At 36.6% G+C, this 16,694-nt stretch overlaps 1 protein-coding gene across 2 annotated transcripts in view; it reads right to left on the bottom strand.

Annotated features, from left to right (window-relative positions):
- The window catches only part of CDH7 (cadherin 7), a 71,954-nt gene that overhangs the window by 12,138 nt on the left and 43,122 nt on the right, over positions 1-16,694 (bottom strand). For both annotated transcript variants that reach the window (XM_075744521.1, XM_075744522.1), the window contains exons 6-9: positions 9,355-9,608; positions 5,388-5,524; positions 3,287-3,408; positions 160-277 (exon numbers count right to left, since the gene is read on the bottom strand). In XM_075744521.1, coding sequence (XP_075600636.1) covers positions 160-277; positions 3,287-3,408; positions 5,388-5,524; positions 9,355-9,608 — 631 coding nt within the window. The remainder of the gene's footprint in view (positions 1-159; positions 278-3,286; positions 3,409-5,387; positions 5,525-9,354; positions 9,609-16,694) is intronic.

Here is a 16,694-nt window from a genome sequence, read left to right as displayed (position 1 = left end):
GAAACAACAGTTTGATTCCCTTGACAAATAATCTACGGATAAAATTATTTGCAGGCTGATTGTACTTTAATTTATGTTCTTACCAGAATAGAAGTTTACGTATATATTAAAAATGAAAGTTTTTAGTGGTAAATATTTACCCAAACAAAATGTCCTTACCTTTGTTGTCCTGCAGTGTAAAATTGTGGTTATTTGCTGCCTCTGCTGTTAAACTGAAGTAGAACTGATGGCCATTTGGTGGGTCATCTTTATCAATTGCACTGATTTTCTGGATGACCTGGTTTGAGATACATGGAGGCTTCATTGTTTGTAATGGGAAGAAGCATAAATACATGTACATTGTATACATCAAAGTATCAACCCTCTCTTGAGTCCTGCTCATATTGCATTTTGGTTTTGTAATCTCCTCAGCATGTACAGATGCTATTAAAACCAAAATGTGACTTGATTCTTTCATTTCCCTGTACCAACTTTACTGGCCAAAATATCTGCAATGATCTGCAGGGCCTGTGAGAAAGTTAGGTCCTGCGAGAATGTTAGGTCCTGCCATTCACCAGGGCTTGGACTATAAATTGCATAAAGTGTATCTTCTGGATGGCCTTAATGTAGTTATCACTGTCTGCAATCAAAGTTGTAAACTTTCACAATGAGAAGATTATGCATTTGTGCATTTTATTTCATTTACTCTTTTTTTAATATCATGAAAAAGAAAAAGCCAAGTTATCAGTATATTGATATTTTATGGATAACTATTATTATTATTATTAAAATTCTATTTTCAAAAAATTCTGTCAAAATCTTTCTCTTAAAAAATGTGTCACCATTGCTTAAGATCTGTAAAGAACGAACAGTCAGAGCTAACAGTTCTGACTAGATCACAGGGAAAACAAACAGGTACTCCAATAACAGCATGCATATTCTGTGTTTCTCATGAACACAAGCTAATAATCATAGTGTTGTCTGTTAAGCATTTAAATTATGCTGTGATTTTGAAATGTGCAATAAACAACATCTGCCACAGGAAGGACAATATTCTGGGAGAAGGCACAAAAGTGCAAACCTCCCCCAGAGAATACATTGCATCTATGTAGGTGAAACATCTACTAGTTTTCTGGGAGAGAGAAGAGAAAATAAGAAAATATATTTATTTTCTGAGATCTTACAAAGTGGAGAGGAAAAGTCCAAATGTGAGAGACACCAATAATAAGGTCAGGTTTGAGAATATCTAAGAAATCTGAAGGTGCACAAGGCCATGAGACCTGATGAAATGCATCCGCGGGTCTTGAGGGACTAAGCCACTCTCCATCATATTTGAGAAGTCATGGCAGTCCGGTGAAGTTCCCATTGACTGAAAAAGGGGAAACATAACCCTCATTTTTAAAAAGGGAAAAAAGGAAGACTCAGGGAACCACTGGCCGTTCAGTCTCACTTCTGTGTCAAGCAAGATCATGGAACTGATCCTCTTGGAAACTATGCTCAGGCACATGGAAAATAAGGAGGTGATTGGTGACAGCCAACACGGCTTCACTAAGGGCAAATCATGCCTGACAAATTTGGTGGCCTTCTATGATGGGGTTACAGTGTTGGTGGACAAGGGAAGGGCAACTGACATCATCTACTTGGACTTGTGCAAAGTATTTGACACTGTCCTGCATGACATTCTTGTCATTGGAGAGACATGGATTTGATGGATGGACCACTTGGTGGATAAAGAATTGGCTGGACGGTCACACTCAAGAAGTTGTGGTCAATGGCTTAATGTCCAAGTAGAGAACAGTGATGAGTGGCATTCCTCAGGGGTCGGTACTGGGACCGGCACTGTTTAACATCTTTGTCGGTGACACAGACAGTGGGATCGAGTGCACCTGCAGCAAGTTTGCTGATGACACCAAGCTGTGTGGTGTGGTCAACACGCTGGAGGGAAGGGATGCCCTCCAGAGGGACCTTGACAGGCTGGAGAGGTGGGCCCATGCGAACTGCATGAAGTTCAACAAGGCTAAGTGCAAGGTCCTGCACATCAGTCAGGGCAATCCCAAGCACAACTACAGGCTGGGCAGAGAATGGATTGAGAGCAGCCCTGAGGAGAAGGACTTGGGGGTGTTGATGGGCGAGAAGTTCAACATGAGCCGGCACTGTGCGCTTGCAGCCCAGAAAGCCAACCGTGTCCTGGGCTGCATCAAAAGAAGCGTGACCACCAGCAGGTCGAGGGAGGTGATCCTGCCCCTCTACTCCACTCTCGTGAGACTACACATGCAGTATTGCATCCAGCTCTGGGGCCCGCAACATAAGGGCATGGAGCTGTTGGAGTGGGTCCAGACAAGGGTCATGAAGATGATCAGAGGGCTGGAGCACCTCTGCTATGAGGACAGCCTGAGAGAGTTGGGATTGTTCAGCCTGGAGAAGAGAAGGCTCTGAGGAGATCTAATTGCGGCGTTCCAGTACCTGAAGGGGCCTACAGGAAAGATGGTGAGGGACTGTTTGTCAGGGAGTGTAGTGACAGGTCAAGGAGTAATGGCTTTAAACTGAAGGAGAGCAGATTTAGATTAGATACGAAGAAATTCTTTACTGTGAGGGTGGTGAGGCACTGGTACAGGTTGCCCGGAGAAGCTGTGGATGCCCCATCCCTGGAAGTGTTCAAGGCCAGGTTGGATGGGGCTTTGGGCAACGTGGTCTAGTGGAGGGTGTCCCTGCCCATGGCAGGGGGCTTGGAAGTAGCTGATCAAGTGCCTTCCAGCCCAAACCTTTCTATGATTCTATAAACAATACCAGACACTTTTATTTGAGTCTAGAACTACTTGGAAGACTTTTGGAGAGTTAAAAAACACTGGGGAATATGGTAGAAATACATCTGTCTTGTGAAATTGTGGCCTTATGGCCCATACTTCCTAAGGGAAATAAAAGTGTGTACCCATTGTAGGAATGGTAGGCCTTTAGTCTCAGAATAACCTCCATGATATGACTTCCCACTTCCCAGCAAAATTAGGAGGAAGTATACTTTCTTAATATTATTCAAAATTAGGTGAATTTAGCAAAATGTGTCAGTTACATTGGTAAGAAAGCCAGAGATTTTAACAGTACCTTCAAAGAGTAATGTTTACACCTTAGTCTTTCTCTTCAGAGGTACAGAGAAGATGTTAGGGTTTCATTAGTATTTGCTCGTGCTGCACATCAAAGCATTTTTTTACTGCCATAAACTGACTACATTTTATCTTAAATCTGGCAGATTTTCATAAGCAATGGCTGCCTATCTGATAAAAATAAACATAAAAAAACTATTAAGCCATACCTGACCAGGTTGAGCATTTTCACAGACAGTTGTCTCATACTCCATAGCAAACTCAGGGGCATTGTCATTGATGTCAAGGATAGTGATGGCTACGTAGCCTCTCCCAATCTGTGCTGGATTCTCTACAGGAAAAGCAGTCAACAAAACAATCAAGAAGAGCTCCTTACAAATTATTCTTCGGGTCAGTACATTTTTCATTTGCATTCTTCTTTTGCATATACATATCAAATCAATTACAATCCCTCCTACAAAGAAAAAGGAAGCTCTTGGCTTGATCTTCTTCTGGACCTAGTGGAAACAATGTTTATGTTTTCCAGCCACTTCAATTAAACTAAGATTTTACTCTCAGGGATAACCTGAAAATCTAACTCTCTAATCATAGCATTGAATCACATCATATGGAAGGATAAGAGCAAGATGATGTAAAACCATCGCCAGGGTGTATTGCTAGCCAGAACAGCACTATCCATATGGGGAATAGCATGGTTATAATAGGCTAAATAAATTTTTGTTGTAATTCAGATAGATCAGACTATTAAGAAGTTTAAAACAGAATTCTGTCAGCTATGTATAACAGAAAAAAGAGGAAGCTATATCCCCAAGCAAATCCCAAAGTATTTAAAGTGCACACACAACTAAATATTTCAACACTGTTACTAACATGTTGAACACCTTAAACATGAATTCCATTCTTAAACTGATGTACAACTCCAGCTAAAATGTGAATCTGTGCAGTGTCCAATGTCATAATTTAATCTTAATCAGTAGATATTTTTGGACTAAGCATAAAGGACATCAGTGTGTGCTATACTTATTTTGCTAGATAACACTTCTGTTTTCGAGCAGGGAAAAGAGAGATTGCATTTTTTTTTTCCACTACAAGTGGTGATATTAATGATAGATCAGGGCAGAATCAAAAACTGTACAAACTTTGAAATATGTATCTATCTTTTTATAGGGTATTGCAACCACATTTTTGTAAATATTATAAGTATTTAAAGCAATGAATCCAAATGTAGATAACAAAGTGTTTTGGTTTGGGGTTCTTATTCCACATGTGAAATATTAGAGGAGTAAGCAATTTTGACACCAACTTTTTCCTCTGCTGATCTAAGCTTATTGAAAACCAAGCAGGCTATGAACATAAATTAAAGCATTGTAAGGCATTACTTGTGCTCTTGGACTCTCGCTTGTGTCAGGTATGCCCCTTGGCTACTTTGTTGGTTTTGTTACTACCCAGGAAAATTTTTGGTTTTCATGCTGGCATCCTAGAACAAAATTCTACTCCTGAGAATAGAACATAAATTCATACAGACACTAAATGATAAATGTTAGCTTTCAGGTTAAACATTAAATTAACCTCACTGAAAGCAAGAAGTCAGGATTTTTAAAATAGTGGGTCAGAGAACTGATAACTCTTTTATTATCACAGCCCAACAGAGTAGTAATAAGGATGAATTTTTAAGAAATAAATTCTTAAAATATAAAGGCAAAAATATATAGTTTTTCATAGAACACATTCAGAGCTGAATAAGTTTAGGTTTAAACTTGCATTAACAGAATTCTTGTTGCACATGCTTGAAGAGTTTGATTCTTTAACACTTTTTGTCTTACACCAGAAAAGATACCCAGTACAAATTATTGTTTACAGTCTTACCTTAGTGTCAAGAAAGTGAAACCACACAAGCATTTACATCCTTTTTCCTTCATACCTTTTAACAATGCTGTGGTTGACCAACAGCAATCAATTCTAAGTGAGTGTGATCACTAAAATGGGCTAACTGCTCTCCTCTGTACTCTATATCACTTTTCATCTAATGGTACTTGATCTGAGACTGCTGACTTAACATAGTTCATCTTCCTTTGTACTTGTTTTTCAGAAGTCAGAAGACTACACAAGATGTGAGGCAAAGGAAAGAGCAAATACTTATTCTGTTGTATTTGTTGATTTTTATCACATAAGTTTCTTTCACATTGAGTTAGAAGTTATTTTTATCCGCCATCATTTGAAATGGTCATAATTACTTTCAGTGCAACTGATCACACCAAGCCTGAAGTTTTACACATAAACAACCAATAAAATCTTTAAATTGTTACTTACGACTCTCCATAGCCAAAACCGTGATATTATGAACAGCATTAGTTTCCCTGTCCAAAGATTTGGCAGTTGTAATGACTCCACTATTGGCATCAATATTGAAATACCTCTCCAGGTCTGTGTTTCGATCTATCGAGTACCTACATGAAGGACAAAAGAAAACTTTCATATTCAATTACAGCTTGTAAAAATGTTTCATTGATTTCTTATTAGAGACAAAGAGTTTCCACTGTTTCCCCATTTTGAGCTTTGTTTTGTCCAGTTTCTCTGGGGTGCTGAGAGAAGCCAAGCCGTATGCAAAGGCAAGAGAGTTACACAGGGACCTGTGCTGACAGTGGCAACCTTCGTTCCCACGGTGTCCTTTTAAGTGATGTTATAGGTATTCCCCTCTCTTTTCTTTCCTCCTCTCTGCTGTAAGGCAAACTTGCGTTTATTCATGGAATAACATACTCCTGAACCCCAGCTAAGGAGAAGGTGAGTTGGAAGTTTGCTACATGGCTGTACCCACGGGGGCTGGCAGTCTGAGCACAGAGCTTTCTGTCACCAGCAGAAGAGCTCCTGAGTCACCCAGAGCTGCAGGGGCAGGGAAAAAAAGAAAGATGATGCAGAGTAGGTCAAGGGATTGCATGTCATCGCTGTCAGCTCCTGGTGGTTTACTGTCATTAGACAAACACAGGCTCGTGCCCTTAATTCTTTGGCTTAACAAATCTTTTACCTCCAAATTTGTTTTAGGAAAGGGAAATGAGCTCCTTAGCAAACAGAAAATAGCATAAGAGAAAAGGCAAATATGCCTGTGGGTGTTTTTGCTTATAAACCTTTTGAGAGAAAGGGACAGTTGATTAGGCAGATTTAGATTTACAACTAGAATATCCTTGACATTCGGTCTAATATTGGGTCAGATTCTTGCACTCTCATTTAGATTGCTTATGTACTCCAGAGCACTTCCCTACACTCAGGATAAATTAAAATGTCCAAATCAGACCAAGTGTGATCATTACAATTACTGTCTCACTGATGATATACTAGATTATTGATATAACATTAACCAAACCCTTTGAACAACATCAAAAGTATTATGGAAGATAGTTTTAAAAAAAAAAAAAAAAAAAAAAAGGAACTTCCAGGATATACTGATCTTATGGCACTATTTGTTCTGTGTTGTACTATACCAGCTTCTACTTTGCTGTATCACAAAGGTTTTATCTGTCCCTCTTGGCTGCAAAATCTTAGTGCAAAGACTTGTTACATAATTAGAATTTTTTTACCCTATTATGTCACAGTGAGAGAGAGAATGAAGTAAAGAGTTGTAACAGCAACAGTAACAGCAGTTTTCATGGATTAAGGCTCTCCCTCTTTCACTTTTTTTCCCCCCCTATTTTGTGTTAACAATAGTTCATTTTTTACTTTATTTCATGCCAGCACTGTTGTTTATTTTGGTCAGCAGTGCTCTTCAGCTGTTTTGTGGCTGGCAAGCTTCCCCATGAGACTATGCCTGTCACCTCTGCTACGTCGTCAATCTTGGCAGGCCCCGTAGCTGGGATTCAGTCTCCTGCCAGCCCTTAGATTTCCCAATTATTAACACTATCACTATGCAGTTTGAAGAGTCAAAGACCTTTCTTAAAAAATATGAAGAAAGAGAGAGAGAGAGAAGGAGAAAAATGAGAAATAAAAAGCAAAAGAAAGCAAGAAAGCAATAAAAAGGAAGGAGGGAAAGAGGAAGGGAGGGAAAGCAAAAAAGTTATATAAATTGGACAACAGATTCTTATGAAATAAGAAGAAAAATAATTTTTACGTATAGGAAACAACTTATTTCCCTTAACTTATTTATAAATGTTGTATCCGTATTCAAATTCTAAAAAAAAAAAAAATAAAAAAAAAGTTTTAAATACTTTTAATCCTTTAATTCCTTGCAGCCATTAATATTTGAAAATCTCTGAGCTGCAGGAGTTTTAAATCTTTTATTTAAGCTAGTTCAAACATCAATAGTTCTCAGGTCCACACAAGATAACCTCTTATTTTCAAACAATTTATTACTTCCGCTCCCCAGTATTGTCAAGGTTTTAATTGTGTCTGATCTTGTAATTTCAACATTTTCTGAATTCTAACAAGTCTAATTTTTAACCAATATCACTATAATCAAATGTCTGGAATTTGGAATACTTATTTATAGATTAATAATTTAAACTTCTCAAATAGATCATGAAAAGTATTATGCGTTAATCTTCCTTAACACATTCCAAGTTTAGGTGAATCTGGCTCTGATGTACAACATAGCAGATGCAGGACAGCTTTAAATAATATGATGTCAGCACCCCGGACAATGTATAGTAGGTTCACAAGCATATAGATAAACCCTATTTACTCACTATTTCTCTTTTTCCTCCCTGCCAAATTCCAAACAGCTTTGAAGCAGAAGGAATCTTCAAGATGTTAATTAAGCTGGTGATATATATTTTTTTTTTTTTTTTGGTAATGCTGGAATTGTAAAAATTAACCAGATCAAGGCCAATAAACTCATCCTTATGTTTACACAGGAGTCAAAACGATTCTGAGCATGGGCTGCATTTATGGAACTGGATTTATTCCTACTCTGCATGGTTCTGCTAAACCAGATATTATACACCAGATGCTAACATCAGTGCCAGAAAACACTGCCACAGCAAAGAAAGATCTCAGCAAAGATAAATTTCACAAGTGAATCCCTGCCAACCATCCATCTAGGACTTGTTTATATATGATAGGAATCAGCTATTTTGAATATGTTGCAAATATATAACCAAAGAGAGAAAGAGAAAACACTTATGTCACCTCAAGGAGTGAAACATATGCTTTATTTTTACAACTTTAGATTGCTGCTTTAGAAATTACAGAGCTACACTAGAGTCACAAGTTAATCTTCAGTGCATGAAAGTAAAAATGTAACATCACCAGAAAAGGTGACATACAAATGAGTTCTGTACCTGTGAAGTTCTTTTCTATGTATGCCCTAAATGAAACTTAGTACTAACTTTCAATTGTGTATACATTCCTCCTCCTGGGGATGTTTAAGTTCACAAAATTCCTCAGTCAGAAGTATTACCCTCTAGATTCTTTGACAATTAATATTACTACTCTGCATACGAAAGGTAACAGGTAACTCATTACTGGTTTAACTTAGGTGGTGAGCCTTTGTCCTTGAGCTTTGACCTTAGATACAGGCAAACATTCGATCAATACTTTGTGTTTTCTTATGGTTTCTTTATGATCCTGGATGTTAGACTGTGGAAGACTTTCAGGTTGTCCACAGACTGAAGACAAAGGAAGAGGCCCTGAACAGTTTTCATGTGTTTCTGGTGTTCATATCTCTTCCCACTCAAATGGAAGATATTTGGCTGCAGCAGAATTTACAAAAGCCAGAAGATTATTGCCTTTAACCATCCTGACTATGACAGGATGTGTCTTGTCCGATCCATTTCTCTCACATGAAGAGGTTTTTTTAATGTTTTTTTTTTCTGTGGGACCTCAGCTCTGGTTTACCATGCAAGAGTCTCTGTGCTATTATATTGTTGTGCACAGTGCATGCAGAATTATGCACACAGACACACACATAGATGTATATTACATATATATATTTTTTTTGTCCTGGTTGATTTAAGAGGATATAACTTGTTATAGATAATAATAGAGTCTTCCTAAACTTAGAGAGAAATAAATATGAGTAATATGTTGAGGTTTTTTTCTTTGGAATCCTGAAATTATGTCTTCTCTTCTTTGTTTTACAGAGATTTAAATATACTGTTTTTTCAAAGGTTCTTTAATTCAGGCATATAGAAGTCAAAATATGCAAACTCTTAGAACACCTCAATCTCCCTTTGCAAGGAAAAAAAGCCAACTAATCGCTTTCCATATAACCAAAGAACCTCCCACAACAAAATGAACAACTTCAATAAAAAGGCCAAATAACTAAAAAATTAAGACATCTTATAATTACCTGACAGGACTATTTGAGGCATCCGGGTCATGGGCTGCCACAGTTCCAATGATAGTGCCGACCTTTGCTGCTTCAGACACCACCATGGAGTACAAACGTGAAGTAAACACAGGTGGCTCATCAACATCTTCTACAATTATCTTCACTGTTGTCATGTCACTGAAGGGTCCCAGGCTCAGGAAGCGAGGGTCAACATGCATATTGGCTGCTTCTATCCTCAGGGTATAGCTCGTCTTAGCTTCAAAATCCAGCTCCTATACAGGTAAAGTTATTTGGAAATTTTATTATCCAGTGATGTTGCCTCAAAACTGTTTCACTTACGACTGTCAGCAAATACAAAATGCACTTTGCCATTTGCATCCAATCAGCACTTTTGATTGGCAAAATGTGGTTGATGCCTCTTTTTTTAGTTTTCTCAAAACACTACTTGCAGTGTCTCACTAGTGAATATTCCCCAATGACTTTAACGGCAAAGTAGTTCTACCCTGTGAATGAAACAAGAATTCTCTGAGTTAATGGCAAAGCTTCCTGTGACTTCGATGACGACAAAATTCTCCCCCATTATTTCCTCATTGTGAATGAATACTTTTTTTGTCTTATTTGTATTTTAATTAAGGTAATATCAATTACAATGTGCCATACTACCCAGACATAAGAACTCAATGTAATATTCACTGATGAAAACGCCTCATTCAGAAAATTGTGGTGTTTTTCTTTGCATAGAATTGGGATTGACTAATAAATTATTACTCCAATTTGTGTAGAAAATGTGGCAATCGGTTAAACTACACTGTTTATATGACAATATTTGTACTGAGATACAGCCTAGAGATTGTTTTGTTTTGCTTATTAAACCAAATAATACACATTCATTTTTTTTCCACCTTCATTCCGCTTTAATTTTCTTTGATGAGAGTATAGTTTCTTTTGGAATAAATACTGCATTAGAATTAAAAATTACACCACCACCACCCCCCAACTAATGGGATATCTGTGATCTGGAGGACACTCCCGTAAAGAAAATTATTTTGGAGTCAAAAAAGCATCATACCTCACAGGCAATTATTGAAAGAAAGCATCGTGTTAATAATAATATCATTTACCCTATATCTGTAGCCTTAGTTTGTCAGCTTGCACCAAATGTCCAGCTAACTATTTCTTTGCAATTCCAAGTTTAATTATTAAGAACAACAACAAAAGATCCAAGCATTTCTAAAACTGCAGTCTGGTTACTCAACTATCTTTTCAGACTATAATTCCAAGTGTATAAAAAAGATTTTAAAAGTTTTTCTGCAACTCTGAACACATCATAGGGATCTGAAATGTGCTTGCAAAATAATCTGACAGCATCTGCAAAACATTCCTGTACTCACTCAGAGAAGCAGCAGAGGTGAAACACACATCTGTTGACCTACAAAAGCAAGGATCTAAGTTCTCCATCAAGTTACAGTAGGATAAATCCCAAATGAGCATCTTAAAGTCAGCGATTATGCTGACATTACAATAGAGCTATAAACAGTCTAGATTTAAAAATGAAAAATGAATTGCAACACATCATACTCAGAAAGGCACTGAACTTTTATAAACTCTGTGTGGCAGCAAAAGGCTTCATCAAACAGGAATACATGTGATCTTCATGTTATGCAAGTGCTTACTTCTTGCACTGAATCAGAGCTGTAGCGTCCAGAGCTCTCCAAACACAGATATGCCATAAAAGAAAGGTTGTCTGGATACCGGTCACTATACTGGATACAACTGGTCAATATTTATTATTAAAGCATGTTTAATTGTTTTTAATTTTAATTTTAGTTTTATATTTAAAGTACAATATGTGTGCTATGAAACAAACCTCACAGCCAAAATGCAAATGCAATGTGGCGTTAGGATGATAAAAAATGTCTCAGAAACTATATTGTATGGTGATAACCATTAAGCCACTGATATGTCCAGATGAGTACCAAGGTTAAGATGACAATCAAGCACACGGATATGTGCGTCATTTTCCAGTAAAAGTATTGTATTAACTAAAGAAATTATAACCTGAAGAATGTCAAAGACAAAAGGCTGAGATTTGTTGAACTAAACACCAAAAAAAAAGCAAACCTTTAGCAAACACCGTATTTTCAGTCACAATGTACAAAAATATGTAGTGGAGAAGGGAAGGCTAATTCATTCTCATTAATCAATAATATCTGTTGAAATTGGATGATTGAGTTTACAGTGATACTTAATCAAACACATGGAAATATATCATGAGACTACAGACAAGATAGCTTCTTATGTCATACTAATGTCAACATTAGGAAAAACTAAGAAACTAGGAAAAAAAGATTATGAAAATTCTGATTCAATATAGAAAGTGTTTAGAGTACAATACATGTAACTGGACAAATTATATCAAATTTAATTTCAATAGACTAAGCACAATAATGAAGAATGGTATTTAAATTAATTTTAAGGCATTCCCATGTTTCTATATTGAATAAAGAAGACTAAATTAGAACTTTAATAATTGAAATCATAAAAACATGTGTTTTCCACGTGAATGTTTATCACCAGGGCTAACACGCACTTTTAAATCATCATATTTCATTCTTGTAATGTAGAAAGAGATAATTCTTTATTTGACTTTATTACAGGAGTGTTAGGCTACTAGGGAATACACAAACCCCACTTTCATTAGAGAGGTATTTCCTCATAGAGAAGGATGCAAAACTAACGATGGTGTAGATGCATAGTCTAGGCTTGCTTACTAACAGCAGGTTTTGCTTTCTCTGACTTTTAGTCATGTACATCTGAGAAAATCACCATATGGTGCTTACTGTGAGAGTAGCAAAATGATTCTAGGGAAGGAATCAGCTGGTCTACTTATGAATGCCTGTTTTTCACCAGTCACTAGAAAGGCAGTTTCAATAACTAGAAGAAGTAAACATCTGCTTATAAAGGTCTTTGTTAATGAAAAATAAATAAATAAATAATGTAATGTATGCACATATACAGTGGGGAACAGTTGGTGTGTAGAAGAGGGGAAGTATGGATTGGCACGGGGATTTTGCAATATCAAATGACATTGTGCTATACAGGAGCAGTAATGTTGTTTTATTTTAGTTCTTTGTAGAAGAATCTGTATGCTGTGGGGTGTGACAATGTCTACAAAAGCTACAGTCACCCCCAGTCTGTTCCTATAAGATACACATCCTCAGATCCTATGGTGAATACACAGGTACCAGGTTTTGAGGCAGAACATAATCTGAGAAAATAAAACCTCTAAGATGTGATTAACATACAAGAGTTCTTGACCTGGTGGAAATGTTTCAACAATTCATAGATAATAAAATGAAGACATTACATACTACAGACACTAATGAAAGACTGAAAAAGTGAACTGAAAAGATTTCTTTTTTTTTTCTTTCTCATTATCTAATTATCACTGATGTCTGTTATACAGAGAGCATAATTTAACTGGCCTTCAGATCATGCCTTCATTATTTCTTGCTGTAACGAAAGCACAAGCTTCCACTAATGGAATACCAAGTCAACAGACTATGAATCACTACATCAGTGTTGAAGGTTAAATGGACAATGTATACTTCAGTTCTTCAGTACAGTGAATAGAGCTTGACAGCTTCATTAATATCTGTGCATTAGTGTTATCTGATTAGATCCTGTGCAGGATCCATTCATCTTTCTCTCATTTGGGGGTTTGTGGGGTCTTTCTCTATTTTTTTTTTTATTTTTGTTTTTAAGAGGTAAGAATTTTATCCTGTCTGAAGGAAATTACAAAACAAATCATCTATATTATGGAGGCTGGATATGAAGTTATTATTCACAGGAAGCCCATTTTTGTAATGTTCATTTTTTATTGTATGATAACTTTGTAATAATGTGCTTTTCAGAGGTGAAAATCCCATTTTTAAGCCCAGTTGAGGTTTTATTTTGAAAACTGCAGTACATCAAACAAATGCACATTATCTCTCAAAGGAACCATGGAAGCCTCAAGTTCTTACATTGTAAACTCTGATATAGAATTGAAAGAAAAAAAAAAAGAAAAAGAAAACAGTGAAATGTTAACAGTAATAGAAAGATAGCTTTTCACTGAAAAGCTTACACATAAACCCCCCATTTTTATAATTGCCAGTATTACTCTTAGAACAAAGTCAAGTTTTAGAATAATCTCAGCAGTCACTTTCTATGAGAAAGTCCTTTGCAACACTATTTTCACATTTTTTCCCTCTAACATTCAAATTGGTTGGTGATATTGGTGGTAGAACTGTGTATTGGGGGGGAGAAATGAAGGCAAACTGAGCAAGAACTGTACCATGGGAAGTCTTAATGCTTGTCACTTGCTACAGTGAGACATGACAACCCTCCCTCTATAGAGTCTTCAGGCTTTGTTGTTGTTGCACTTAAGTCCACTAAAATCTCTCCATAGACTTACAAATGGATTGAATCAGATCTCATAACCTTCCAAAGAGTCACATATTATTCATATAATAAAAATATCCCTTGCAGCCTTTTTTATTATTAAATTACCATTACTACTTTAAGCACCAAGTATTTGATAAAAGTGTAGGTGGATACAGATCATCTATCAGGTTTTTATCATCATTCACTACCATAAACATTTCTTCAATATTAAGGTTGCTACTGCAGAGAAAAATCCAACACATTTTTAAAACTCCAATATATTCAGAAAAATTTTCTTCCAAACACCCTCACCACTGTGAAATGTAGCTATGCAAATGATCCGAGTCCTTACTAACGGAGCACTGATAGGAGAATGTAAATTATAAATGAAACCACAGGAAGGAATTGATCCTACTCCACAGATGGAGAACTGAGTCACAGTGTGAACCAGGATAAAATTTTCAAATATTTCTAAGAAATATAAATGCCCAATTCTTTTTCAAAAACTGTGCAAGACTTCCCCCCCCCCCCGCCCCGAAAAGATCAGCTAAGATGGATGGTTTCTTGAATCCTACTTAAAAGTAACTTACACATCTAATTTAGCCTTACTTAGGAATTCACTACAGAGAGTGTGCCTACTGGGTGGAGAATAGCCAAATTCTCCCATTGTTTGCAACATCAGAACTCTAGCACAAAGTTTGAGTAAGTGGTATCTTTAGACTCCTTTGTACAGGATATAAATAAAGGAAGAGCTTTCTTCTGCTCATTTGACAAGTGGGAACTTTTCATGTATTTATTATTATTATTTAATAAAACAGAAAGTGGGAAAAGAAAAAAATGGGAAGGTTTCCACAGTGACTTGAAACTACTAGGCAGCAAATGGTATGAAGATAGCAGGTTAAAGGAAAAGACACCCACTAGTTTTCCCACCATTTTCCCACCCTTCCTGTAAGCTGAGAATACTACTCTGAAATGTGCTTATGGCTCCCATTCACTTGTCATTTATACCAGCTTCTGGAAGATAAAGTTTGTCTTCTAGCATTTTTCATATCTTATTGTATGTTAGAAACAGAGCATGGCATCCTAAAAACAACTTACACACTTTTATATACCGTCCTAGATAAATGCTGGATAAAATTTTTGCACATGAATTCAGCTAAGGTATTGCAGAAGGTATACTTTATTTTTTTAGTGCCAATAACCAAGTAAATGGTTCAATACTGTTTTTACTAGCTCCTGTCATAAGATGAAATTTTAGCTTCACTGATCTCAAAAAAATCAATTCTACCCATACTCAACCTGTTGTTATTATTTAAGCCATAAATTCATGAACAGAAGTTAGCCCTTGTCCCAAAGAATATTTTGAAAAAATTTGGGTTTTTTTTTCTAGAATGAACTTAAGCAACTTGCTGGAATACATGAACTTCACATCTCATTCATTTAGTCCCTATTCATATATCCTAACCAGGATGAAAGAAAACAAGCTGTCACAAGTATGTGGAAAAACATCTAGCCACAAAAATTGTACAGTGGTACAGCATGCATGCCCCTTAGTTGTGCTACATAAGGTAGTACAATCCTGCTCTTTACTCTTTGGAGGAATAAAGACCAAGTGGATGAAAACACAGAGAAAGTATTCCTCCCTTGTCTGATTCTGTATGGTCAAGGGAGTTTTTGTAAGAGTATCCTTGAACTGAGGTTTAGGTTGGCAGCCATTATATACGGACATCAGGCATGAGGCAGCAACAGCGCCAGCATGCTCAGGAATAGGTAATCCCCAGCCCTGCCTTTATAGGTTAAAGCCTATAATAATACTATGAGCAGAACTACTACTACTATTCAAAAAATAACACTGTTCTCAAACTGTTTAGAGAAAAATCCATCCTGAATAAACCATGCAAGCCAAAGAGATATCTGGATTTAGCAATGCAGAAGAGATATAAATGAGGGAAGAATACACTCCATTTTTCAATGAATATCACTGTTAGAGTAAAACCATGATTTTTTTTTCCTGCTGATTTTTGTTTTGAAATCTGTCTCGTAGGGTGCAGAGAAGAAATGTGTTTAAATGTGCATGGAAAAAAACCCAAATGAAACCAAAAAATAAACATACCCAAATCTCACTCACCAATTTTTCCACCTTTCAAATCAATATATGTATTAGTCAAGTCCAATATACATGAGTAATCTTGGAAAATACCTAGTCATGTAACATTTTTCTCTTTCTAATATCACGATTGCTGGTAGGTCTCTTTTTCAAAAAAGTTAATTTTCCTGAAGTTATAAATGTAAATAATTTATTTGCAATTTTTGCTGATCCTTGGGCATTTTCTTTCATATTCCATCCACTTGGAACATATAAAAATCTTGCTTTTCTCACTGAATTCTAAATCTCACTTCTCTCAATTTTATTTTTTATGATTTTTTTCACTTGATGTTCCTTATGTGTTAAAAAAAATTTTTAGTCTTTAGCGAGGAAGTCAACTTTTCAAATTGTCTCCAAATGGTTATCCTTCTAAAAACACAATGTAAAATCTTCATTTTGTGTGTGAAACTCCAATAAGCAGGTGCCAAACTTTCTCCACAACACCCAGCACAAAAATGAATGGAGCAGTGCCTTCAGCTGCTCAGAGATACTGGCGGTGATTTTCATGCCTGGCCTGCTGATTTGTATGTACGATTGCAGCAAGAGTGTGCTAAAGCATGCATTTGCATTTAGAACCAAAGTGTGTCTTTTCAGAAGTCTTTGCCTTGGCATTTTACTGCTTGATGTGTACACAGACATGTCATCTGAGCATATAAATACACACGAGTTTAAAATGATGGGCATGCGTTGGAGGCTGAGCTGTTTCTCAGTGCCTCAGCTGACTTCAGGGGCATGAAAAGGAGAGAGCTAATTGCACTCAGAGGTGTACAAAACGTCCCGAACTGGA

This window comes from Balearica regulorum, chromosome 2 (genome assembly GCF_011004875.1).
Source record: "Balearica regulorum gibbericeps isolate bBalReg1 chromosome 2, bBalReg1.pri, whole genome shotgun sequence".
NCBI classification, from domain to species: Eukaryota; Metazoa; Chordata; class Aves; order Gruiformes; family Gruidae; genus Balearica; species Balearica regulorum.
This window is presented reverse-complemented; position numbering and strand designations above follow the sequence as displayed.